This window comes from Dipodomys merriami, unplaced genomic scaffold (assembly GCF_024711535.1).
Source record: "Dipodomys merriami isolate MVZ:Mamm:240054 unplaced genomic scaffold, mDipMer1.0.p SCAF_3, whole genome shotgun sequence".
Lineage (NCBI taxonomy): Eukaryota > Metazoa > Chordata > Mammalia > Rodentia > Heteromyidae > Dipodomys > Dipodomys merriami.
Genome location: NW_027204492.1, coordinates 19,277,958 through 19,304,783, shown reverse-complemented (window position 1 = coordinate 19,304,783; position 26,826 = coordinate 19,277,958). Strand labels below are relative to the sequence as shown.

Here is a 26,826-nt window from a genome sequence, read left to right as displayed (position 1 = left end):
GCTACAGTGGCGAGGTGGGTGGGGACAGCAAGTCCCGCCTGCTGACAGGCCTGACAACTTCAGCCCTAAGCTAAGCCTACACGGTTTACAGCAGGCCCCTCCCGAAGTGACTCCAGTCTGCTACTTGCCTTGTGTGAAGCGGAAATGACGCGTTTGTCGTACACGATTGGCGGAACCAGAAATTGCTTTGCGGCCTGCCCAGAAACTGGTTTCCTTTTGGCTTCCGCCCTTTGCCCATGTGTGAGAAGCAGGCTACTGCGATGAACGTGACCCAGGCTGCCGAGGGGTAAGGGCAAAAAGGGCAGGGTGATTCAGGGTCCCGGCGGCCGAATTCCCTGGCTTTTGAGAAGTAGAAGTCCCTCTTAGGAAACAGCAATCGTTCCCTTCCCACGATCTGGCCACTATGTATTATTGCTGCTATCCAGCATTTAAAGCCCTTTAATGTTGTTTATTCTGCTCCCTCTACTCTTCAGCCTTTTAGTCGCATCCTTTTTGGTCCTGGTGATGGCTCTGCTACCGAAGTGAAGTTAAAAATGTTTCACTTTCTAAGTCACGTGACCCCTTTTTCTGCCTCTGCCAGACCAGCTTGAGCCACCAGCACTGGTCGCGCAGGAGCTGTATTGGAGTCACAATACATCCCAATTTTTCTCCTGTAATGTTTCCTATGTTCTCTTCAATAGGGAAAGTAAATGTAATCAGTTTGGTCATGTTTGTTCTGTAAATAGCTGTTTATGCTGTGGAGTCTTGGTAGACTCGGGAATTTTTTCTGGCCACCAATCTCCTTGCTTCACCATCTACTTTTAACAGCCAAGCCCCAGGGAAGATGGTTCACTCCGCTACTTTTAACCATTCCCCTATTTCTGGGAACAGGTGATGAAATGACCATTTCAGGTAGGCTGCACCTAATCTAAGTGTTTAAGGGGTATAGTAGGTACAGAAATAGAAATACTAATCGTGACACTACCTTGTCTCAGGGCCAGCAATACTGTCTTCTACTTTGCCTAAGGCCATTTTTTTACAGCCTCCTAGAGATCTATGGGAAATGCACTGAGAATCACTTAGGAGTGTTAACTTCGTTTTCATTATCTTTTGTATGGCGACTACCAATTACTATTTAACATGAAGGTGATGCCTGACTTCTATCTAAGTTTACAGCTTGACAAATTTCTAAAGGTGTTAGCTTTCCTGGGGATAGAGCTATTCTGTGCAGAGAACCGAAGATGTAATTGTTTAAATAGGATAAGAGTTATTTCAAATGCTAATAATCACACTGTTACCTTTTTAAAACAGCCTTCTTGCTTTGAGTCAGCAGGAAGAATTGGTGGATTTGCCAAGCAACCACCCTTTGAGTGCCAGTGAAGATGAGGTAAGTGATGAGTGCCTTGGGAATCTGGGGACTATATAAACAGTTACAATCACACTGTATTGAGTTACTTAGGTATAGTTTATAATACTATAATACATGATCCTCATTTTATGATTTCTCAAGTCTGTATTTCTGTAGAAAGTTATGAGATAGAGTTACTGAGATAGATAGATAGATAGATAGATAGATAGATAGATAGATAGATAGATAGATAGATAGATAGATAGATATTAGGTGAGGTGCTTCAGAATGTAAAATGTATTCTGCTGACAAAACTAAATTGTGTGTGGGAGGACACATAGCACCTATTTGATAACAAGGAAAAGCTAGATATTTTAATGCTTGCCTAGTAGTATTTTTGTTGTTCGTCTTTTTCCCCTATGATAGATGTTTTCCTCTTAGAAAAAGCCATTTATATATTCATGGCTATGATTTATGTGATGTAGCAGGGTTTCTTTTTCAAGTCACATTATTCATTCTATTTAGAAACATTTTTATAGCCCTTTTCCCTCAAACAAGGGAGAGGCACATTAATTCACAAGCTTAGCAAGATCTATGTTCTCTATAGTAAGAATGTTGGAATTTTGAAGCAGTTCTTTAGCTTGGGTTAGAGTGTTTATAAATGGGAACTCTGATTCCCCAGTTCTCCAATGACAAAAAAAGAATTTAAGTGGAAAAGTTGTCTTTTCCCCATCCTCTTCATTCTGCTGGTTTTTCTTTTCTGTGTCTAGGAGGATGGTGATGGAGAGAGAAAGCATCAAAAGCTTCTGGAAACAATCAGTTCTCTTAATGGAACTAATAGGTAACACTCCCATTCATTTGCACAGGTTTATAACTGGCTGATTCCATGAGGCTTCTCTTCAATTAACATTTATCCAGTCCCTAGTGTAAAGACCCTAACACTAGTGCCCAGCATATAGTAAGCATTATATATAATTGTTACTAGCTGTTATCCTATTTTGAAGGATTGAGTAGGCACTACTTATCCTCATTAGAGAAACTAATTGAAGTATCCCTATGGCCATCCAGATCTTAAGTGGCAAAACCAGATTCAAATTCAGGTGTATAAGCTGGGTGCCAGTGGCTCATGCCTGTAATCCTAGCTACTCTGGAAGCTGAGATCTAAGCATCACGATTCAAAGCCAGTGCAGGCAGGAAAGTCTGTGAGACTTATCTCCAATTAACCACCAGAAAACCAGAAGTGGCGCTGTAGCTCAAGTGGTAAAGTGCTAGCTTTGAGCTGAAGAGCTCAGGGACAGTGCCCGGGCCTAGAGTTCAAGCCCCATGACTGACCCCCCCCCAAAAAAAAAAAAATTCGGGTGTGCTAGATTTCAAGTCCAATGCATCTTCCATTAAGCTTACCTTTTATTACCTTGTGCTTTTGAGGGGCTGAGTCTGCCTCAAAAAATAAGATGTGGGTTACACTATCAAGTACATGTTATGAACAGATGTATTCGTTGCTTTATGATAAAAATTGACCCTTGAAGAAAATTACATATAAAAACTAATGCTGGTTTTGAAAAAAGAAAGATTGGATCAGTGTTGTATCTCAGTACCTGGGTAGCATGCACAAGGCCCTGTATTCCATCCCCAACACTGCAGAGTGAGGCTGCTATTTGGTTTCCCTGTAAGAGTTGTCCATTTCTATTATATTATTTTGCCTAATTCAGGTGGAAGTTGACTGAGAGATCTGAAGCTAGTTTGAAGGTGTCAGAGTTCAATGTCACTTCCAAAGGTAAGTTGAACAAAGATCTGTACATGACGTTTGTATAATTCTGTATTATACCATAAATGCTTGCCTGTGAGAGTGGATTAGGAAGGGTGGTCAGACACCATTCAGTTTCCTCTGTTTCTAGAGGAAAGCTTAAAAGGTTTGCTCAAAGTCCCCTAAGAAGCTTCATGAGATACATATGGGATCGAGGGACATGACTGGAAATAGCTGCCTCTTACTAGCTTACTCATTTGCTTAGCTCTTCAGTGTTCACAGTTTCATTCATTTATTTCAGGTATAATAATACTAAGTTAGGACAGGCAGATATTCTCTTCAGCTAGTTCTCAGAGAAGTAAGATTGCATATTCAAAGTTATTTACATAGTATGGTGTTTCTCCACTCTTTACTGTTCCTTTGGGGAGCCTTATTAGACATTTTAACTTTGTTGTCTTCCCCTCCAGAAAATCTCTACCTAAGGAGAAAGATCATGTTGAACACAAGCTGAACCTAGGAAGTACACAAAATTTTGTAGTGTCTATGTGTCTAAACAGCTACTTTTCTATCTCTTGGGTAAAGAGACAATATGATGCCTGCTGAAAATACATGCTCTAGTAAGTGGCAGGATTGGCATTTTAAACTGATATTGAGTCTAGATGCCAAACATCTCCATCTTATTCACAACATCAACACCTTGGAATGAATTTGTAGTAACCTTCCAGAGTAGGTAACAATGTATTACAAGCTGATCATTCTGTTTCTTTTTTATTTGTTCTTCTATATGTACCAATGTAGCTGGTGAAAAAAATACATTATTACCATCCACCTTACATTCTAGTGGAGGAGGGACAGAATTGAAAATTGTAACAATGATACAATCACTTGCTGAATTAGCTTCTTTAGACTGTTTTTTTTTCTAAAAAACAAAATATAATCTTGTAAAGATGGAGGGAGCATTCCACACAAAGCAACACCTGCTAGAAGCATTTTAAAGAAGAAACATATTGGAAGACTGGGAATAGGCAAGTATGCCAATAGTACAGTGCAATGACTAGAGGTGAATGGGAACAGAATCTCACAAAGCTATGTCTTTTACATTGATGAGATTCCAAGCATAATGGGGAGCCATTGAAGGATTTTCAGCAGAATCACGACATGCCATGATACATTTTCCAAAGATTATTTTGACTACACAATGAATTACAGTGGGGCAAGAATAGAAGCAAAAAAAATCAGGGGAATTACATTACTGCTGGGCACCGGTGGCTCATACCTGCAATCCTAGCTACTCAGAAGGCTGAGATCTGAGGGTCATGGTTCAAAGCCAGCCTAGGTAGGAAAGTCTGTGAGAATCTTATTTTATTTTTATTTATCTTTATTATTATTTTTCTTTTAGTTGGTCATGGGGCTTGAACTCTGGGCCTGGGCACTGTCCCCGCACTCTTCAGCTCAAGGCGAGTATTCTATCTCTTGAGCCACAGCGCCACTTCCAGTTTTCTAGTGGTTTATTGAAGATCAGAGTCTCACTGACTTTTCTGCCTGGGCTATCTTTGAACCATGATCCTCAGATCTCAGCCTCCTGAGTAGCTAGGATTACAGGCATGAACCACCGGCACCTGGCAAGTCTGTGAGAATCTTCTCTCCAATTCACCACCAGAAAACTGGAAATGGCACTATGGCTCAAAATGGTGGAGTGCTAGCCTTGAGCAAAAGAGTACCAGGCCCAGAGTTCAAGCCCCATGAATGACAAACAAAAAGAAAGTGGCTAGGAATATGGCTAGTGTAGAGTGCTTGCCTAGCAGGCATGAAGCCCTGGGTTCGATTCCTCAGCATCACATGAACAGAAAAATTCAGAAGTGTTGCTGTGGCTCAAGTGATAGAGCACTAGCCTTGAACAAAAGCAGCTCAGGGACAGTGCCTATGCCTTGAGCTCAAGCCCCAGGACTGGGGGGGGGGGGGAATTACTATATTTGGAGTAAATATTTTTCTCCTCTCTTCTATTTCCCTAACACATTTGGGTACATATGAGTATTATGGTATTGCTATAATTATGAATTGGAGATTGAAATAAGAGAATCATTCTATGCACATTTGCCAGTCTGCCAGCATTTTCTACTAAGGCTAATCCCTATGTTATATTGAGAGCTAGTCTTCTGAACCTGATCATAAGGTTTGGCCTTCCCACAGGATCAGGAGAAAAGCTGGCCATTTCAGATCTGCTTGGTCCTGCTAAGGCTTCATCCTCATTGGATACTGTAAAAAAGCAACTGAATAGAGTCAAATCAAAGAAGACTCTAGAATTACCCCTTAACAAAGAAGAGGCTGAACGGGTAAGTTATGGAAAAAGTGGTCCAATAAAAGGAAATTCGTTGGGCACAGTGGCTCACACCTGTAATCCTAGCCACTCAGGAGGCTGCAATGTGAGGATCACAGTTCAAAGCCAGCCTGGGTTGGAAAATCCATGACTCTTATCTCCAATAAATTGCTCCAAAGAAGCTGGAAGCAGACCTATGACTCAAGTGGTAGAATGCTAACCTTGAGCAAAAGCAGCTAGCACCCAGACATTGAGTTCAAGCCCCAGGATGAGAGGGGGGAAGGGAGAGAGGGAAAGAGAGAGGGTAGAAGAGAGGGAGAGGGAGAGGAAGGGGGAGGGAGAGGAAAAGAGGGAGGGGGCCGCTACAATCCCAGCACTGAGAAGGCTAATTCAGGTCATAGAGAGTTCCAGGCCATCTTGAGCTACATAGTGAGAACCTTTTTGCACACACATGCACACATGAGTTTAGGGAAGGTTATAAAAATGGAAAGAGGAGGGGCTGGGAAGGTGGCTCAGTGGCAGAACGCTTGCCTTGCATGCCTGAGGCCCTGGGTTCAATTCCTCAGCACCACATAAGCAAATAGAAAAAAAGCCAGAAGTGGCCCTGTGGCTCAAGTGGTAGAGTGCTAGCCTTGAGCTGAAGAGCTGAGGGACAGCGCCCAGGCCCAGAGTTCAGGCCCCATGACCGGACCCCCCCCCCCGGACTCCCCTAACAAAAACAAATGGAAAGAGGAGGAATGGTGGTCTCCTACCATGAGCAAAATCAAAAAATACTCTATAGGGGTAGTTGCAGTCTTGAAATAAGTAAGTGTCTATCTCTAGCATCCTGACCCTTTAACAAACATTGTCTCTTAATTTTTTATTAATCCTTTTATTTTGATCATAATCCTGGCCCTTTTATGTACCTTGCCTGCTTTAGATCCACAGAGAAGTAGCATTCAATAAAACCTCACAAATCCTCTCCAAATGGGATCCCATCGTTCTGAACAACCGACAAGCGGAACAGCTAGTTTTTCCAATGGAGAAGGAGCCACCAGCCTATGTTCCAATTGAGCATGCATTCCATGGCTGGAAGGTAAGTACAACAAAATGTAACATTCCAGGGTAAGATCACACAATTCAGAGTTGTCTGAACTTTCATGTCATTTGAATAAACAGGTTAAACCTAAATGCCAGTTACAGTCAATCTTGTAGTCAGAGAGAGAAGAAAGGGTGTAGCAAGGTGTTTATGATTCGTTGTAAATTCTTTCTTATACACTTGATTTGTTTTGTTGTGGTGCTGGGGATTGTGCTCAGCAACTTACACATGCTACACGGGTACTCTACCTATGGAGCTATACCCCCAGCCTTCTTTTCTTGTAGGCCCCTAGGCTTTTGTTTTTTGGTGTTTTGTTTTGTTTTTGGCAGTACTATGGGTGGAACTCAGTCTTGTTTTTACTGAATAAGCACTACCATTTAATCCATCCCTCCAGCCCTTCTCTAGTTCTTTTGTTTTTGTTTTGCTACCTCAACTCTTACTCATCTTGCCCAACTAGCATTCTACCTCTTGAGCTATGCCTCCCTTACTTTGTCAGTTGTGGGGCTTGAACTCATATCTCAATCTCCTGAGTAGCTAGGATTATAGGTATGAGACACCGGCGCTTCCGTTACTTTTTTAAAAAATCGTTTACTCACATTTTTCATCCTTAGAAAATCAGAAACTTAGTAGCATTGATGATGCCCCAGTGAGGATAAATGAACAAGAGAACCCACCGTTGGCTTATAAAAGAATCCAACACCAAAATATAACATTGATGGTAAAGGCTACAACTTTAGCAAGTGACTCATCTAAGCTTTAAGGTGCAAAAGTACTATTTTAGAACTAGGTTTCTCAAACACTGACTCTATTTTTTTGCCAGTCATGGGGCTTGAACTCAGGGCCTGGGCACTGTCTCTGAGCTTTTTTTTTGTTCAAAGCTAGCGCTCTACCACTTGAGCCACAGCACCACTTCCAGCTTTTTCTGTTTATGGGGTACTTAGGAATCAAACCCAGGACTTCATGCATACTAGGCAAGCACACTACCACTACGTCACATTCCCAGTCTCTCTAACACTGGCTCTTGATAAAGTTTTTATCCTTTTAGAAAAAAGGATAATTGCAAGTCTTTTAGTCTGGTGAGTATGATGTTGCCAAATCTTCCTTATTATTCTTTCCACTGTGATGGTGTTGAAATATCTTTATTAAAATAAATTATGGTGGTTGCAAATGATGGTTTGGGGGTGGAATAGTAGTTAAGCTCTTGACACAATTAAAAGTTAGTAATCCTAAATTCACCATTACTGAGTCTATGAACAACTGCTTACAATTTCTAGGCTAATTTTCAAGTATACCACTAGTATCCTTACCCGGGATGATTTGTCTTAAAGAGAAATAGTCAAATACAACAATGCCTAAAACATGAATGAATACATCTCTTTCTCCTTCAAAAAAATCTCTTTCAAAAAATCCAGGAATGATAGTCTTTTTATGTTACATCATTGAGTTAACTAAAGTTACTTGCTACTAAAGTTTGCGCAAATAAGTTGTTTACAAGGGAATAAGTTCTGTATTCTGGTGGGGTTTTTTTGTTTTGTCAGTCATGGGGCTTGAACTCAGGGCCTGGGTGCTGTCCCTGGGTTTTTTCGCTCAAGGGTAAAGCTCTAACACTTGGAGCCACAAGCCACTTCTGGTTTTCTGGTGATTGGAGATAAGAGTCTCATGGGTTTCCTTCCCCAGCTGGCTTCAAACCATGATCCTCAGATCTCAGCCTCCTGATTAGGTAGGATTACAGTCATGAGCCACAGGTACCAGGCTCTGATGTTGTTTTTGAAGTCACCTCAATTCTCTTTCTAGGATGCTTCCTTTCCCACATGAAACAAAGATCAGGTATATAGTATGGCTGCAGGATGAAGGGAGACATTAGGAGAAAAAAATTTAAGAGGTAATATAATTTTCAGGATTCAAAAATAAAACGTGGGGGCTGGGAAGGTGGCTCAGTGGTAGAGTGCTTGCCTTGAATGCATGAGGCCCTGGGTTCGATTCCTCAGCACCACATAAGCAGAAAAAGCTGGAAGTGGTGCTGTGGCTCAAGTGGTAGAGTGCTAGCCTTGAGTTGAAGAGCTGAGGGACAGCACCCAGGCCCAGAATTCAAGCCCCACAGCAAAAAATAAAACAAAATAAAACATGGCTGAGCACTGGTGGCTTATGCCTGTAATCCCAGCTACTCAGGAGGCTCAGATCTGAGGATTGTGGTTAAAAGCTAGCCCAGGCAGGAAAGTATGTGAGACTCTTATCTCTAGTTAACCATCAAAAAGTCTGGAATTGGAGTTTTGGCTCAAGTGGTGAGCAAAAGAAATAAAAGTGCTCAGGGTCAGTGCACGGGCCCCAGACTGCCACCAAAAAAAATGAGTTGGGCATCATATAGTGCATGCCTGTAATCCTACCCCTAAGGAGGTAAGGCCAGAGTATCTCAAATTCAAGACCAGAATAAGACATAGAGCAAGATTCTGCCTCAAAAACATGTTAAAATTTAAGCTTTTACAAAATAAAGTAAATCTCTTTTTTAATCTAATGAGGATTGTACTTTGGGAAGAGCTAGTCTCCAGTGCTACTTGTCATCTCTCCTGCTCCGTAAACTTCATGAGTTGGCTGCTTCTCTTAATCCCCTCTGAGCTTCAGTTTCATAGTCCATGTAACTAACAGGTGTCACCTGGGTCTCCCATGTGCACCTTACACTTTGCACAGTTCAAACTGAGCTTCATATTTCCTTTCCCCAGACTCCTCCAGCTTTTATCATCACCTTCAGTCTATAACTCAGTTAATAGCTTAACTCTCTACTCAGGCCACTTCAGTTGAAGATGTCAGCTCTCTGGTTTCTACATGTTCTGTTCATTGCCCCCTGCTTAGCCCACACAGTGGCCTACTCTTGTAAATTCCATTATGGCTCCTAGATGCCTGTTTCCTCTCTATATTTTCATTTTCCCTACCCCAGCTGAGGCCCTAGCCTTTCCTGTGTTTTTCTTTTTTGACAGTAGTCAGGATTTTTTTTTCTGAAACCCAAAACTGATTATCACTCTCCTACTTAAAATCCATTAAAAACTGTGGGATGGTCAGGTGGCTCAGTGGTAGACTACTTGCCTTGCATGTGTGAGGCCCTGGGTTCGATTATTTAGCACCACATAAGCAGAAAAGTCCAGAAGTGGCACTGTAGCTCAAATGGTAGAGCGCTAGCCTTGAGCTGAAGAGCTGAGGGACAGTGCCCAGGTCCTGAGTTCAGGCCCCAGGACCGACAAAAAAAAAAAAAAAAAAAACTCTATCAAAGATGGTCCACTTAGAGGACAATACACAGTTATACCACTCATTTCCTGAATACCTATGTTTTTTATTATGCTTACCTATGCACTTTTCCCCCACCTGAAAGAATTGTACTTAAACCTCAATGCCTAATTCAAAAGGTCAGTTCTCTTACCCATCTAACCCACCTTCCTTCTAATCAGAATGGTTCTTTTGTGCTTACCCCTATAAAATAATATTTAGCCCATTTAATGTGGTAGCATGTATGTCTCTTCACTATGAAAAACTATGAGCTCTGAGGACAGGAACTATGTTAATTAATTGTGTATTCCTTGCACCCCACACAAGTGCTTGGAATGTAACTGCAATCAATAAGTGTTGGTAAATTGAACTGAATTGAAGGGGGATTACAACATGGTAATATAAATCATTTTGTAGCCTGTGATTGATCACTACTGCAAATACTAAAAATGGAAGAACATGTACCTTTAAATTCAATAAAATAGGTTTATGGTTAAATCAATAGTACTGTGTAACATGTGATGATGTGTGCTTACGCATTTTCCAGATATTTGTAAGTTTAATACTGATCGTGATATATATGGCTATTGAAGAAAACCACACATAATGTGTGTGTGAGGTTTGAAAGTGGCTCGGTTGCCTAGGGCTGTCTTTGTACCTTGTCAGGGTGGACAATGGTATAATTGGCCTGATTATTTTAGCCATCTTCACAATGTCAATCAAGCAGCAAATGGGGCTTTTTGTTGACATGTGAAATAACTGGTCCACAGTTCATTCATTTCATACATATAAATACCACCTAGCATGCAAAATTGAGTGGAAATGGAGGAATTGCATCCAAACTTAGAAAATGAATAGTTATAGTTGAACTGTTGGGAAGCAGTCTGATTATATATGAAGGTCATATTTGTTAAGGTAAAACACATACCCTGCCATGAAGTAAATAACTAGTGGGATGCATCTAAAAATGACATGTGTTTTTCTTGTTTCTTTTCATCAGTAATTAATAATATCAACACCTATACATAGTTCATAACAGTTACCTCTGGTTTTAAATGGTTGGGAGCTGGATACATACCTGTTATCTTAGCACTTGTGAGGCTAAAGCAGGAAGCATCAAGACCAGCCTAGGTGATGTAGTAAAATCCTGTCTCAATAAGAAGTAAATAAAACGTTGGGATTTCTCTCTGAGACATCACTGCAGATCAGTTCCCAAGTTCATCATTGGTAAATAGTGGGTTGTTTTTGGGTTTTTGGGTTTTTTTTTTGTTTTTTGTTTTTTTTGTTTTTTGTTTTATTGCCAGTCTTGCAGTTTTAACTCAGGGCCTATGCACTGTCCCTAACCTTCTTTTGCTCAAGGCCAGCACTCTATCACTTGAGCTACAGCACCACTTCTGACCTTTTCTGTTTATGTGGTACTGAGGAATCAAACCCAGGACTTCATGCATGCTAGGCAAGCAGTCTACCACTAAGCCACACTCCCAGCCCCAGTAAATAATGTTTTTAAGAACTAACTGCCCTGCCCTTTAGTAATATTCTTCTTTTGTGTGCTGGTACTGGGACTTGAACTCAGGGCCTCACACTCAGCTTTTTCACTCATGACTGTTGCCCCATGCCTGTATTTCTGGCTTTTTGCCAGTTAATTGGTGATAAGTGTCTTATGCACTTGTCTGTTCAGTCTGCTTTGAACCACAATACCCAAGTCTCAATCTCTTTTTTTTTTTTTTTTTGGTCCAGTCGTGGGGCCTGAACTCTGGGCCTGGGTGCTGTCCCTCAGCTCTTCAGCTCAAGGCTAGAGCTCTACCACTTGAGCCACAGCGCCACTTCTGGCTTTTTTCATTTTGCTTATGTGGTGCTGAGGAATGGAACCCAGGGCCTCAGGCATGCAAGGTAAGCGCTCTACCATTGAGCCATCTTCCCAGCCCAAGTCTCAACCTCTTGAATAGCTAGGATTCAAAACATGAGTCATCACTCCCAACTAGAAATATTCTTTCATTTACTTTTTTGTGCCAATACTGAGGCTTGAACTCAGAATCTGGGTGCTGTCCTTTAGTTTTTTCGCTCAAGGCTAGCACTCTACCCCTTGAGCCACTTCCAACTTTTTTAATTGGAGATACATACATACACACACACACACATTAAGTAGAGAATATTTGGACTTTAAAACTCTGACAATCTTGTATTACTGTTTCTCTGTCCTGCCAGCTTTTATCTTTTTTTTGTTTTTTGTTTTTTGTATTTTTTTAGTTATGGGACTTGACCTCTGGTCCTGGGCACTGTCCCTGAGCTCTTCAGCTCAAAACAAGTGCTCTACCACTTGAGCCGCAGCGCCTCTTACTGTTTTCTTGTGGTTAATTGGAGATAAGAGTTTCATGGACTTTCCTGCCCAGGCTGGCTTTGAACCACAATCCTCAGATCTCAGCCTCCTGAGTAGCTAGGATTACAGGCATGAGCCACCAGTGCCCGACTCCTGTTTTTATCTGAAGATCATCCTGCTTAGGTTCTTAAAGAGAATTCAATTCTATTGTATATACATTGATAACGTGAACACAGTCATTTCCCCCTCAGTAATATTGGAAACTGGCCTGAGCTTTCCAGCTGAAGTTATCTCGTGTGTGTGTGTGTGTGTGTGTGTGTCTGTGTGTGTGTCTGTGTGTGTGTCTGTGTGTGTGTCTGTCTGTCTGTCTGTCTGTCGGTCTGTCGGTCTGTCTGTTGGTTGGTCGGTCATGGGGCTTGAACTCTGGGCATGGACGCTGTCCCCTCAGCTCTTCAGCTCAAGACTAGCAATCTACTACTTAAGCCACAGCAACACTTCCGGTTTTCTGGTGGTTAATTGGAGATAAGAGTCTCATGGACTTTTCTGACCAGGCTGGCTTTGAACCACAATCCTCAGATCTCAGCCCCCTGAGTAGTTAGAATTACAGGCGTGAGCCACCAGCACTCGGCTTGAAGTTATTTTAAATCAGAATTATTTTTGTCAGTCTTGGAGCTTGAACTTGGCCTAGAAACTGGAGCTTTTCTGCTCAAGGCTAGTGCTCTACCACTTGAGCCACAGCACCACTTCTGATTTTCTGGTGGTTAATTGGAGATAAGAGTCTCACAGACTTTCCTGCCTGGACTGGCTTTGAACCACAATCCGCAGATCTCAGCCTCCTGAATGGCTAGGATTATAGGTGTGAGCTACCAGCACCTGACCAGAATTTTTTTGTCACCATAAAATAAGGTTTTGCCTGCACCTCTGACTAGCTAGACTGGGACCCCTTTATCTTTGTGAAGTAACCAATTCTATGCAGCTAGAGATTTTAATTGTGGCTTAATGAATTAGACAGCTATAGGAATATATATATATATATATATATATACACATATATGTGTGTGTGTGTATATATATACACACACACACACACACACACACACACACACACACACACACACACACACACACACACACACATATATATAGAGAGAGAGAGAGAGAGAGAACTTAAAGAGTGTGGATTAAGATTTAGAATGTTTTGTTACCTCCTTAAGGCAACAACTCCCCTGGAGCAGGAAGTTTTTAACCTCCTCAATAAGAACAAGCAGCCAGTGACAGACCCTTTACTGACTCCCATGGAAAAAGCTTCCCTCAAAGCCATGAGCCTGGAAGAGGTAAGTATCATAGGTGCTTTGACAGCCTCAGGCATGCTATGCTTCTCCTTGCATTTGACCTCAAGTCCAGGAGTCACTGTAAATGTCATTCATTGTAGGCTAAGATGCGCCGAGCAGAGCTTCAAAGGGCACGAGCTCTGCAGTCCTACTATGAGGCCAGGGCTCGAAGAGAGAAGAAAATCAAAAGTAAAAAGTAAGGAAGCCTTGGGATTCTGATGGAAGAAAATGATGTGGTTAATCATGAACTCTTTGGTCTTTGGAATGGAAGAGGTCCCAAGTAGGAATGACTAGCCTGTTTTTCCTAAACCAACATCACACACTTTTTTTTTTTGCCTGCTTCAGTAATGCCCTCTGTAGCTCTTGCTTTCATGCTTGACTTTGCCACAAAAAAGGACTGTTCAGCTACTTTCTTTCCCTCCAAGGCATCATGGAGTGGTTCTGCAGAATGAGCTCTGAATCTACAGCTGGTGGAGCCAGCAGGGCTTCTTTCCTGCTTTTTTGCCTTTTTGAAATGTGTTCTATTCCTCCCTTGAGCTGTGGAGGTAAAGGGAATACTTTGCTTTGCAGAAGTCGGCCCCTGGGGGCTGGATGGATGCAGGATCTGAGAGATTCCTGGCAGCCTTCTCAGGTACCACAGTGGCTTTCTGCCGTCAGCTAGCTCTGTGATCCATTCTGGCCCCTGCATAAGGAAAACCCTCGGATAGTATGGACACCTTTGCATGTGACATCAGTGCTTCAGCTAAATCCCTAAGCTCTTCCCTCCTCCTCCTGTTACTCTATAGATATCACAAAATTGTGAAGAAAGGAAAGGCTAAGAAAGCTCTAAAAGACTTTGAACAACTGCAGAAGGTAGATCCAAATGCTGCACTGGAAGAACTGGAAAAATTTGAAAAGGCCAGGATGATGGTAAGGTTGCTTCTTATTTACCACACCTTTGAACCAATTTGCCCTGGAAGGCCCTAAAGATATAATTCTGTCCTTCCTTTTCAGGAACGAATGAGCCTTAAACACCAGAACAGTGGGAAATGGGCCAAATCAAAGGCTATTATGGCCAAATATGACCTAGAGGTAAGCGATCACCAAGGTGAAAAAAGAGATGGAATTGGAGGGAACAAAGGAAAATCAGTTTATGAGTATGCTAGAGGAAGCAGAGTTGAGGAAGAGCAGTGAATGAAAAACAAAGAATGAATGAGCAAAGAGCATGAATGAAAAGCAAAGAATCTTAAAAGACATTAGGAACAAAGGAAGGGGTGACATAGACCAACAAGCATTGTACTCATAACCTTACTTAGGAATTGTAACCTCTTTGTACAACATAATAATTATTATTATTATTACAAAAATAAAAATAGCCAAGTGCTGGTGGCTCAGACTTGTAATGCTAACTACTCAGGAGGCTGAGGATCTGAAGATCATGGTTCAAAGCTTGCTCAGGAGAGACTCTTCTCTACAATTAACCACTAGAAAAATAGAAGTGGAGCTGTGGCTCAATGTGGTAGAGTGCTAGTCTTGAGCAAAAGAAGCTCAGGGACAGCAACAAGGCCCTAAGTTCAAGCCGCAAGACCAGCTCTTTTTTTTTTTTGTCAGTCATGGGGCTTGAACTCTGGGCCTGAGCGCTGTCCCTAAGCTCTTCAGCTCAAGGGAGTGCTCTACCACTTGAGCCACAGCACCACTTCTGGTTTTCTAGTGGTTTATTGGAGATAAGAGTCTCACAACTTTCCTGCCCGGGGCTGGCTTTAAATCATGATCCTGAAATCTCAGCCTCCTGAGTAGCTAGGATTACAGGTGTGAGCCACCAGCACCCGGTGTCCAGGACCAGCTTTTTAAAAATAAAATAAATAAAAATAAAAAGGCATCAGGAAAAAGAGTTGAAAGGGAAAGAGCACTGAAAGCAAATCCAGAGAAGGGGAAAATAGCTCTTATGAATTATGTTTCAGTATTGATTCCTTGAGGACAAAGAATTTGTCTTCTGTTTTATTCCATAGCTACTAACACAGTGTTATATGTGGAGTTTAAATACTAGATAACCAGTAAGAAATACTTCCATCAAGTTGAATGGAAACATGGCAGCTTTGAGAAATGGACCAGGAAAGGTGGTGTTGTGGTAACTAATGACAATGCTCTCATGTTGTGACTCCCTTCTCCAGGCTCGCCAAGCTATGCAAGAACAATTGGCTAAGAATAAAGAACTAACACAGAAACTCCAAGTCATATCTGAGAGTGAGGGAGAAGAGGGAGAAGCAGAAGAGGACGAACCCCTTGTCCCTGATACAGTGAATGAAGTACAGATGAATGGGGGTGGCACAAATCCCTGGATGTTCAGGAAGTGCAATGGTGATGCAAAAGAGGGGGAAATCCAGGCAGACCCTGAGGACCCTGAACAGCTGCCTGAGCCTGTGGCCCATGAGTTTTCTGAAAGTGAAGAAGATGAAAGACCAGTGGAAGAGGAAGAAGTTTTGTTGCAAGAATTTGAGGAAAAGAGATCCTTTAGAAAAAGATCTGAGCTCAACCACAATGCTAAGCCAGTGGACAGCCAAGAAACAAAAGGTGAGCTATGACTAAATGGAAGGGACAACTTCATTTTGCTAGAAATGGACTGAGGGAAAAATAAGGGTCCACCCACACATGCTGCATAGTGATCAGGCTCTAGGGAATTTCAAGAGTGAGCGTACTAGGTCTCTGATGTGAAATTCAATTCATAAGAACCATTTTTCTTCAAAGACATTTTATAAGCATTCATTTGCATGGTTTTACAGTGTGCTCAGATAAATTTTCTGCTCTTGGGTGCTCATAGTCTTCAGAAAGACTTAACTATCCTTCAGGTAGGATGACTTCACATTCCTGGTACCTATATACAGGTGCATCTGTTAGTATGGTAAATCAGAAAATCCATACTAATAGACTCATATATGTGCATTTGGAATTGTGACTCTGCTCAGAGTCTGTGTATGTTAGATTTTTCTACTAATTGTGTGTGTGTGTGTGTACATGTGTACATGCATGTGTGCATGCATGCTAGAACGAGGTCTTGAAATTAGAACCTTGCGCTCTTATTTGCCATTTTTTCCTGCCCAAAGCTTGCACTCTATCATTTGAGCCACAATTCTACTTCTGTAGTGGACATAAGAGTCTCATGGACTTTTCTTTTCTGGCTGGCTTTGAACCTAGATCCTCAGATCTTAGCCTCCTGAGTAGCTAGGATTACAGGCATGAACCACCAGTGCCTGACTTTTTACCCCCCCCCTCTTTTTTGGGTCAGTTGTGGGTCTTAAACTCTGGGCCTGGTTGCTGTCCTTGAGCTCTTCAGCTCAGGGCTAGAGCTCTACCATTTGAGCCAGAGCACCACTTCTGATTTTCTGAGTGGTTTATTGGAGATAAGAGTTTTGTAAGCATTCCTGCCCGGGATGGCTTTGAACCAAGATCCTCAGATCTCAGCCTCCTGAGTAGCTAGGATTTCAGGCGTGAGCCACTGGTACCTGGCTACTTTTACCCCTTGTCTTGAGTAATTATTTAATTTATTTGTTTATTTTAGTATTGGGGATTGAAACTAGAGCCTGATGCATAGTAGAAATATGAACAGTGTTAATGCCCTTGATGCTGGTTAGAGATGACGTGTACATTGTAATGCCTACTTAGGAAACTACCTCCAAGTAGAAATCACCTAGCTGTGGACAGATTCTCAGCTCTGATTTAATTACATTGTAAAAAGTTGTCATTAGAGCCGGGCGCTGGTGGCTCACGCCTGTAATCCTAGCTACTCAGGAGGCTGAGATCTGAGGATCGCGGTTCAAAGCCAGCCCGGGCAGGAAAGACCGTGAGACTCCTATCTCCAATAAAACCACCAGAAAACCGGAAGTGGCGCTGTAGCTCAAGTGGTAGAGCGCTCGCCTTGAGCTGAAGAGCTGAGGGACAGCGTCCAGGCCCAGAGTTCAAGCCCCATGACCGACAAAAAAAAAAAAAAAGTTGTCATTAGAATGTATTGTAAAAGGCTTTACATGTACAAGTAGTCACTTCTTGAGGATCACGAGCCCAGGAATTCAAGGCCAGACTGGGCAATATGGCAAAAATTCATCTCTTAAAAATGGAGGAGAAACAAACTGGTCATTAAGCTGGTGGCTCATGCCTGTAATCCTAGCTACTCAGGAGACTGAGACCTGAGGATCGCAGTTCAAAGCTAGCCCAGATAGGAAAGTCCATAAGACACATCTCCAGTTAATCAACAAAAAAATTCAGAAGTGGAGCTGTGGCACAAGCAGTAGAGCCCTAGCTATGAGCAAACCAACTAAGGGAAAATGCCCAGGCCCTGAGTTCAAGCCCCAGGACCAGAAAAAAGTCATCTAGCCAGATTTATAGAGCTATTAGATGTGGTATGGAAGTATGAAAGATAGATTTGAATTTCCTTTGATACAGAGAAAAGAAAAATTTCCCAAGAAGTCATGGACCTCAATCAAAATGAATGAGGAAATTTAATTCTTAAGAAAGAAGCATACATGTGTCCTGAGGCCAGAGGCCATATTTAAGGAGCTGCAGTGGCTTCAAGCCAAAGCTAGAGAGCAGGTTCTACTTGGGAATGGAGGCAACTTGGTAATTGCAAAGGGCAGTTTAGGAGTATTGTGCATTGCTGTCGTGTTTCCCTCAAGACTCTTGAGACTACAGACATTGCTCAGATTTTGCCAGTGACTGGAAAATGTGAGCAACATCCACCATAAAAATAGCTACTCTGTCTCTTCTTGATTATGAAATCTGCTTTAAAAAATGAAAAGGGAATTCTTAAATCAAGACAAAACCTTTCTAGAAAAGGTTTATACAGGCAGGGAAGCATAAATTACAATGAAGTTGCTTTCAGAAGCCACCTGTTAAAATAGTTCTTTTCATTTTTTAAATTCAGAACTTTAGGATGAAAGAATACCTTGGTCAAGAGTTTGTCTGGCCAGGCACTGGTGGCTCACACCTGTAATCCTAGCTACTCAGGAGGCTGAGATCTGAGGATTGCGGTTCAAAGCCAGCCCATGCAGGAAAGTACATGAGACTCTCCAATAAACCACTCAGAAAACCAGAAGTGGCGCTGTGGCTCAAGTGCTAGAATGCTATCCTTAAGCTGAAGAGCTGAGGGACAGCACCCAAGCCCAGAGTTCAAGCCCCACCACCGACAAAAAGAAAAAGAAAAAAAAGAGTTTGTCTGGCATGCACTAGACCCAGCACCTTGTTTACCATGTACTCATGTGCGTGCACGCATTTGTGTGTGCATGCGCGTGCTCACGCACGCACACACACACACACACACACATACACGTATATACACCCACACACGGGAATTTAGGACAGTCTTTCCAAACAATTTATTTGACAGGGAAATTAAACCCCAGGTCTAGTCACATAGCAGTTACCTAGGAGGAGGACCCAAGGTGCCTGCATGCAAGTCCATTGCCTGCTGTTTGTCAGATAGTAGTAAATGGACACTCCAGGAAAATCCAACATATAGAATCTTTCCTTCTGTGTTTGTCCTTGTTGGAATGTTTATGTGATACGTAGCACCTAGAAGGTGGGCAGCAAATTCTCATTAACCAGGAAACTTTGTAAATCTTTTTTTTTAACAGCTTTCATTTCCCTCCCAGATTCTAACTGCCAGGAGGTATTGTCTGAATTAAGGGTATTGTCTCAGAAACTCAGCAAGAAAAACCATCAATCCCAGAAGCAAAAAGTGAATTCAGTGGTGGCTACTCTCCAGGTCCAAAGAGAGGAACCTGCTCCAGAAGAAGAAGAGTCCCTATTGCTGCAGAAGCCAGAGAGAGTACAGACTATGGAAGAACTAGAACAGTTGGGCAAAGAAGAATATTCTGAAAATAAGGATCTCACCAGACCTGTGTTAGAAAGGGAGCAGATAGAAAGGACCCCACGTAATCAGCTTGATGCTCCGAAGGAGAAGAGAAAGAAGGAACAAATGATTGATCTACAGAACCTTCTAACTACAAAATCTCCTTCTGTGAAGTCTTTGGCAGTTCCCACAGCTATAGAGGAGTTGGTGAGCAGAGCCAGGGTCATGAGCCATTGTGGGAAATCAGAGCTGTAGAAAGTGTCCCGCACAGAAAGTAGTTTTGCTAGGGGCACATTTCAGTAGCTGAGAGATCCAGAATATTATGGGTCTGGGCTGGTCCCTGTGACAGTTTAATAATAGATGCAAATAGGTTGGTACAGCTGAAACACACCCCGTGCCCCCATATGTAGCGGGGCACCGGTGGCTCACGCCTGTAATCCTAGCTACTCAGGAGGCTGAGATCTGAGGATCACGGTTCAAAGCCAGCCTGGGCAGGCAAGTCCGTGAGACTCTTATTTCCAATAAACTACTAGAAAACCGGAAGTGGCACTGTGGCTCAAGCGGTAGAGCGTTCGCCTTGAGCTGAAGAGTGCAGGGACAGCGCCCAAGCCCAGAGTTCAAGCCCCACGACTGACGAAAAATAAATAAATCATGAGCCCTCAAAATCTCCTTGGGGGGGGGTGACTAAAACTTCCTTCCAAGGAAGAAGGGAATCAGTCAATAAAAATTTCTTACTATATTTCAGGCAGGGTCACTAGAAGATGGGTTTCTGAGCTATTGCCAGTATCTTTGTTCTCTTCAGTGGGATCACTGAAGAGCTGGGACTCCCCAATTAAGGAATTAAAACTGCTAAGGTGAAGTACCCTGGCTTTTTCAAGGACACAAGCTTGAGGAAGGAAGCCCAGGCTAGGCCACTTGGCTTTTCTGCTATGCCTTCCTCACCCTACAGCTACCAAAAGCTTTAAATTGTGTCATATGATAATGAGCTAAAGATATTTACCCTAGAGAGAAAGAAAGGAGAATGTTATTGACTACTGATAGATATGTATTGAAAGATGATGCTGTTCAGCACTTGCCCCTAGGGGGTGCTAGAATGTCATGATCCAAAATTTCAAACCTACTTGTCTTGAACCACAAAGGCAAGCTATGGTTCTCACTCTTGTTTCTTTCTAGGAAGATGAAGTAGACAGAGACCAAAAGCAGATGATAAAAGAAGCTTTTGCTGGAGATGATGTCATCAGAGAGTTCTTAAAAGAGAAGAGGGAAGCTGTCAAGGCAAATAAGCCAAGGGATGTGGATCTGACACTGCCTGGCTGGGGCGAGTGGGGTGGTGTAGGTCTGAAACCTAGTGCCAAGAAAAGACGCAGGTAAGAATAAGGAAAAATATCTGTCAGAAGGGTTCTGAGTTTTCTAGCTTCAATCTTAAGTATCCCCCCTGAATAAATGGTTTGAATGAATAGTTAATACTCCTACTGTTTTGTCTTCAGGTTTCTTATTAAAGCCCGTGAAGGTCCTCCAAGAAAAGACAAGAATTTGCCAAATGTAATTATCAATGAGAAGCGCAACATCCATGCAGCAGCTCATCAGGTAAGACTTAGAGAGTTCTCTGGCTGCCCACTTAACTGCCTGGCACTATTGCTTGGGAAGAGTAGTCTAGTTAGTGATCTATGATCAAGAGGGATATGTGATCTTGACCATTGAATCAAATCTTTTGTTTTTGCAAGTCTGGCTATCAAATCAACAATTCCTGATTGATTATGTTGTTCTTATAACTGAGAAGAGGGGTTAGACTAAAAGAATCTTTTCAAGCAATGTTGAAGACACCACATCTGTGTTTTTAACTGGTACCCCAGTTCATTCTAGTATAAATGAGCCTCACCAAAGAAATAGCATTCTACAGACTTCTATTTACAGTTAATATTGTACTCAAACAGAAACCATGAGGTTTGAGCCACATCAAGAAAAATGAAAATGAAGTAGTACCTCTTCAGATGTGGAAGGATTTTAAATTGTATCATATGTTAATAAGATAGTGATGTCTGCAAGACAGACTTTGAGCAAGAATACTGAAGGGCAGCTGGGCCCTGGTAGCTCAGGCCTATAATCCTAGCTACTCAAGAGGCTGATACCTGATGATTGTGCTTCCAAGGCAGCCCAGACAAGCAAGTCTGTGAGATTCTTATCTCCAAGTAACCAGCAAAAGCCAGAAGAAGAGGTGTGACTCAAGTGGTAAAGCATCAGACAGAAGTGGAAATATGAAACTAGAGTACAGAGCCCAGATTTCAAGCCCCAGTACTAGCATTTAAAATTTCAAAACAAAAAAAGGAATACAGAGCAGAGAATAAAAGGATTAAAATCTACCAGGATCCACAAATACCCCCAAGTGAACATTTTTTTGCCAGTCCTGGGACTTGAATTCAGGGCCTGTGCACTGTACCTCAGCTTTTTTGCCCCCAAGGCTGGTGCTGTACCATTTGAGCCATAGCTTTAGCCCCACTTCTGGCTTCTTGGTGGTTCATTGGAGACTTGGTGGTTCATGGGACTTTTTGCCTGGGCTGGCTTCATACTACAGTCTTCAGATCTCAGCCTCCTGAGTAGCGAGGGTTACAGGCATGAGACACTGGCACCTGGCTTCCAGATGAACTTTTTATAATCACAGTCTATAGGAATACTCATTGTGGGTCAGTAGTCTTGGAGCAACTATATCCAGACAGGAGTGGTCTCAAGTGCTCTAATTCCAAAACTATTGACTAAAACTGGGGTGATGGCCATCCTGATCCAACTAAAGCTCCTCCACTCCGAAATCATCTTAAGTAGATTGGGATTCTTAAGGTTTGATGGAAACATTGGGGTTTCTTGGCTGCACAGAAGGTTTACCTTCTTGGGATTGTCGCACTGAAATGTGGCCTGTATCCACAGAGGTATTCTTTGAGTAAGCAACTATACCCAGGCCTACCTCTCAACAAGTCGCTCTTTACCTTCCAGGTCCGGGTACTTCCATATCCATTCACCCACCATCAGCAATTCGAAAGGACTATCCAGAACCCCATAGGATCCACGTGGAACACACAGAGGGCAGTCCAAAAATTGACCACTCCCAAGGTTATCACCAAGCCAGGCCATATCATCAAGCCCATAAAGGCAGAGGATGTAGGCTACTGCTCTTCAAAGTCCGATCTTTCTGTCATACAGAACAATGGAAAACAACTCTCTAGACATCAACAAAAAAAGCTGAAGAAAAACTCAGATTGATTTGCCAGGAATGACATCTTGGTGGCCATAACTGGGAGGCCTGACATCTTTGGTTGGTCTTTGCTATAAGATCAATTTCAAAACAGGCTTAGTACAATGGTGTAGTTAAGCCACATTTTAAAAATAAAGTCATTTTTATCTATTTAATTTGACTGTGCTCTGTGTTACATCCCTGTTGAGTCATTTTCTTCATGACAGACACCTATGGGTGCCCCAGCTTTGCAATCTTCTAGTTGGTATTTTGTGAGGGAAATTTCATTTCCTTACCAAGATCCTTAGAAGGGAGGAATTTTACTCGTATGCATGTCACACATCATACATGATCCACCATAAATAAGTGTCAGGAATAGTGATGAAGTGAATTTTAAGCAAACTCTAAGCCTAGAAACAAGAATGGGATGTACAAACCATGTAGTTGGGGTTCTGTCCTAGAGTGCTCCTAAGATTCCGATGGTTCTGAAGCCTAAGTTCCAGTGTCATGACTAGCTATAGTCATCTCTCTGCATTTGTGAGCTTTTCAGCGAGTTCAAGTTGCTGTCTGGAATATCGTTTTCACATTCTTTCACCTCTAATGAGGTAGGCTTTATTTTTCCTTTTCATATACAGTAGATGCAGTTCCAAAAGTAAACCTGTTTCCTTTCCTTCCTAACTCAAGACTAACTCCTCACCAAATTCAAACTATATAGTTAATTCAAGCAGTAGTTGGGTTAATATGGGCTCAACTCTGAGGAACTTGCCTTTCTTTGTATCTCAAGAAACAAATGGAGGGCTCAGTAGTAGTAGAGCATTTGGAGTTTCATCCCCAGCACTACAAAAAAAAATGTATGGAAAGATTCCCCTGTATGTAGCTAAGATGCCTAACAAGGAAATTCCAGTATCTTCCAAAAGGACATAACACCCAGGGGACTTTGTTTTCTGTCTTAAAGGGTCACATAAACAGCCCTTTTGAACCAAACCAGCTTAATTTTTGTGTGACAAGGCCCCTCAGTTTTTATTGTTGCTGGTGTTTTTTTTTCCCCCAGGACTGAGACTTGAACTATGGGCCTCTTGGCTCTTCCTTGGCTTTTTCCCCTTCAAGTCACCACTCTACCACTTGAGCCATACCTCCAGTTCTTCCTCTGAGACTCTGTTGAACATTATGAACCCTCAGAAAAATTACACAAGGATACACTTCTTTACATAGTTTCAGTTTTAAAGATATTTGAAATCCCTGGGTTTAAAGCACCACTTCATGTTTTTTTGTAAACCATCCTTGTGGCCCTCTGTCAAACAAAACTCTTCAAATCAGTTCCAAAAAGGTTCTACCTCAAAAGCAGCTAGTGTATCCTGCACCACACAGCCAATTAGTAAGTAACTAGGACCTTAGGGTAACTCTGAAACCAAAAGCCACACAATACATTTTCAAAAATTTCTCAATAGTAGCTGTGTGGGTCCCTATTCTGATCATCCTCAGGAAGTACCTTGAGCAGGCTGTGAAGGGAAGTGAATGGTGAGCAGTGTTCAGTGCCCAAAAGGCATTTTTAAATTAGCCACTGACTTTAGAGTATCCAGGATCTGCTTGCTGGATGACAAGTAGCCAGTGGTGGGGACCGAGGAGAAGCTCTTGCCTACTCCTGCCTCTGTTTAAGAGACTTCAATGTTCTTTCACTCTGAATACAAAGCTGCCACCTCTGTCCAACCCACCCCCAAACTGAAGTGCTCAATCTGCCCCTACTAAACGGCCAGTTCCCCCCACCCCACCCCAGCTACTTTCCCCGGGACTCTCCTGAGCTCCGTTTGCTCCTCAGTACCTAGAAGTGATGTAAACGACCCCATCCTTCAAAGGGGGGATCAGGCACCTGAACGTCTACAAACGACGCCCACTCCCAGACTACCAAGCCCCCAAATGGATTCGATTGTTGTTTCGTGGGGCTTTTTTTTTCTTTTCTTCCTCTGAACCTCCGAAGTGTTCTCCCTTCCCATTGGCCGAAACTGCCCCTTGACGCCACCCTGGTCTTGCTCGCTGATTGGTCCGTTCTGGATGTGCCCAAGCCTTTTTCCCAGGGTGTGGCGCCCCCCCTTCCGCCCCCAACAGGGTTCTGACCCTTGGCTCCTCCCTTCCCCCTAAGCCCCCCTCTCCGTTCAGAATGGTACCGCCCTGGCTCGGCTCCCCCACGGCCCAGGCCGCTGCCCTTAGGGCCCCCGGACGGGGCGGGGCACGCTGGGGACGGGCAGAGGGCGGTGGTGGCGCCTTCCTGCTGAGCCCGAGGCCGCCCCCTCCACCCTTCTACCGCCCTTATAGGTCCCACTTTCCCCTGTGAGGTTTCCGTCTTGCACTGATAGCCCCGTCCCGTCGGTGCAGCCCCCACTTGTCTTTTAGTCATCCCGAAGACAACGTTAAATCCCAGCCCTCCGAGCTCCACACACGCCCATCCACCTCCACCCTTGGGTTCTCGCCGCACTCCTTTTCCCCATGTCTGCTCACTCTTCCCCCTTTCTAGCGGACTGTCCATCCCCAGGACCCCACTGCCCGAGTGTAGCCAGTCTTCCCCGCGGCCTCCGTTCCCTTCCTGGCCAGCGTGGTGGAGCCCTCCCGCACCCTCCCTTTCGCCATACCCCTGCGCTCCCTTATGTTGTCCCTTCACGTCTCTCTCTTAAGTCCCTCCCACCCCTTGCCCCCCCCAACACACACCCCTCCCTCCGAGGCGTCCCCCGGCTCCCCTCCCCTACCCTGCTAGTCTATGCCCCTCCCACCCACCCCGTCCTTTTGTCTCCTCTTTGGTCTCTAAGTCCCCCGCCCCTCCCTCACTCCCGCCCTCGCTCCCTAAGAGCACGCTCTTATCTTCCCCAGGTCCCGGCGCTCCGCCCCCTGGCCGCGCCCCGCAGGTCCCCTCCCTTCCGCAGCCCCATCTCCGCCCTCAGCGCTCCGCCCTCCCCCGCGCGGCTCGGGCCCGCCAGCCGGGCCGACCTCCCTCGCTCCCGGCTTGCTCCTCCCTCCGGTGCCGCTGCTGCTCCAGGACCCACCCTTCCCGGACCAGCGGCTCTCGCTCCCGCGCGTTCTCTCCACACGCGCACTCCCTCCTCCCTGCTTCGCTCCCTCGCTCTCCCGCCGCCCAGGCCCTGCAGCAGCCCGGTCGGGCCCCAAGCTGCGTATGGCCCGCCCTCGAGGGGAGCTTTGCCTCCCGCGGCCTCGGCCACCTCATGGGCATTCACTGGGCCAGAGAACAAAAATCGGGCTTCACCGGGCGGTTCCCGCACTGCCCAACCTTCGGAAGCCTCCCAGGCCTCAGGCACCCGTCGGAAGTGTTTGGGCGTCTGGCCAGTCACGGTCCCCAGTGAAACTCGGGCCTGGATGGCATTGCCCAGGGAAGATGCAGCCAGTAGACCACCATTGAGCCTCCTCCTGGTTAGCCCCAAACCTGTACTCACCACGCAGCACGCAACTGAGTCTAGTGGGGCGGTGTCCCCAAATGCAGTACCAAGTGCAGTACCTGAGCTGTGACCTTTCATGTGTGAAGTGATGAGGGCCAGTAACGCTCCACGGCCACTGCCACTCTGGGACAGAGTGCAGCCCAAGCCTCGACCTCTGCCTCCTTGTCTGATTCTCGCCACCTCACCATGAGCACAAAGCAATGCTTGCTTCCCTGACCCTTATTAAATCAAATCAACCCTGAAGGTGACGAGTGGATATTAACCCTCGACCCCAGATATCGGACTTGGCCAAAGTAGACAGAAAACCTAGTCACATGACAACAAGCACTTAAATAAAAAAAAAAAAGTAGGTCTGTTGCATGATGCTCACCTTGATAGTGTTTCCTCACCTTCACTTCTACCAAAACCTCACTTTTTACTCACCAGACTGGAAGCTCTTTGAAGGGGGCCTTGTTTGTCACCCTGGCTCACTCAGTGGATCCCTTGTGATTGACTGATAAACGGATGTATTGGTTAAGTGCCCACCTTTGGGATCTCGTCGTTATTGTGTGAGTTAAAATTTGTAAAATCTCCAGAGCCACCACCAGTTAAGGATTACTACTCCTGCCAGGCACAGCATGATGCCCAAAGAGATGGATGATCAATGCTTTTTCAAAGTGATGTAAGTAATTATGCACGAGGCAGAGGCCTACCTCTTGCTCCCCAGAATTCTCATTTCCCGGGCTGCACATCCTGACTGAGGAAGAAATTTAAGTTGCTGCCTAAGCTCATCCCCAACTGAACGCTGATTTGCTGATGTCAGGTATGGCTGCAGTCACCATGAGAACACAATGGGTGATCTGACTATCCAGTACTGAGAGTGCATTTGCAGGGAGCCATAAATGCTGGACTTTAACTCCAGTTTGCAAATGGGGCTGAAAGGAAATAGAATTTTCTCACTGTGAAACACGTCTCATATAAGGATCAAACCTGTAGA

At 43.9% G+C, this 26,826-nt stretch overlaps 1 protein-coding gene across 2 annotated transcripts; it reads left to right on the top strand.

Annotated features, from left to right (window-relative positions):
• Positions 1 to 199: 199 nt before the first annotated feature.
• Utp14a (UTP14A small subunit processome component) lies at positions 200 to 22,586 on the top strand. 2 transcript variants are annotated; one of them, XM_070039746.1, is made up of 15 exons: positions 200 to 286; positions 1,291 to 1,366; positions 2,098 to 2,168; positions 3,037 to 3,101; positions 5,262 to 5,404; positions 6,308 to 6,463; positions 13,253 to 13,372; positions 13,471 to 13,565; positions 14,155 to 14,278; positions 14,363 to 14,440; positions 15,520 to 15,919; positions 18,988 to 19,394; positions 20,361 to 20,554; positions 20,675 to 20,774; positions 22,173 to 22,586. In XM_070039746.1, the coding sequence occupies exons 1-15, from the start codon at positions 237 to 239 to the stop codon at positions 22,437 to 22,439; spliced, it is 2,346 nt and encodes a 781-aa protein (XP_069895847.1). In that variant the 5' UTR covers positions 200 to 236; the 3' UTR covers positions 22,440 to 22,586. The 2 variants fall into 2 exon arrangements, with proteins under 2 accessions (XP_069895847.1, XP_069895846.1); XM_070039745.1 differs by having other exon boundaries at positions 18,970 to 19,394.
• The last annotated feature ends 4,240 nt before the right edge of the window (positions 22,587 to 26,826 follow it).

Bases quoted from the DNA above. Each gene is read 5' to 3' on its own strand.
- Utp14a (XM_070039745.1), top strand. From the start codon at position 237: ATGTGTGAGAAGCAGGCTACTGCGATGAACGTGACCCAGGCTGCCGAG. The intron at 287-1,290 runs GTAAGGGCAAAA...TTTTTAAAACAG, and splicing joins GTGACCCAGGCTGCCGAGGG to CCTTCTTGCTTTGAGTCAGC. The intron at 3,102-5,261 runs GTAAGTTGAACA...GCCTTCCCACAG, and splicing joins GTTCAATGTCACTTCCAAAG to GATCAGGAGAAAAGCTGGCC.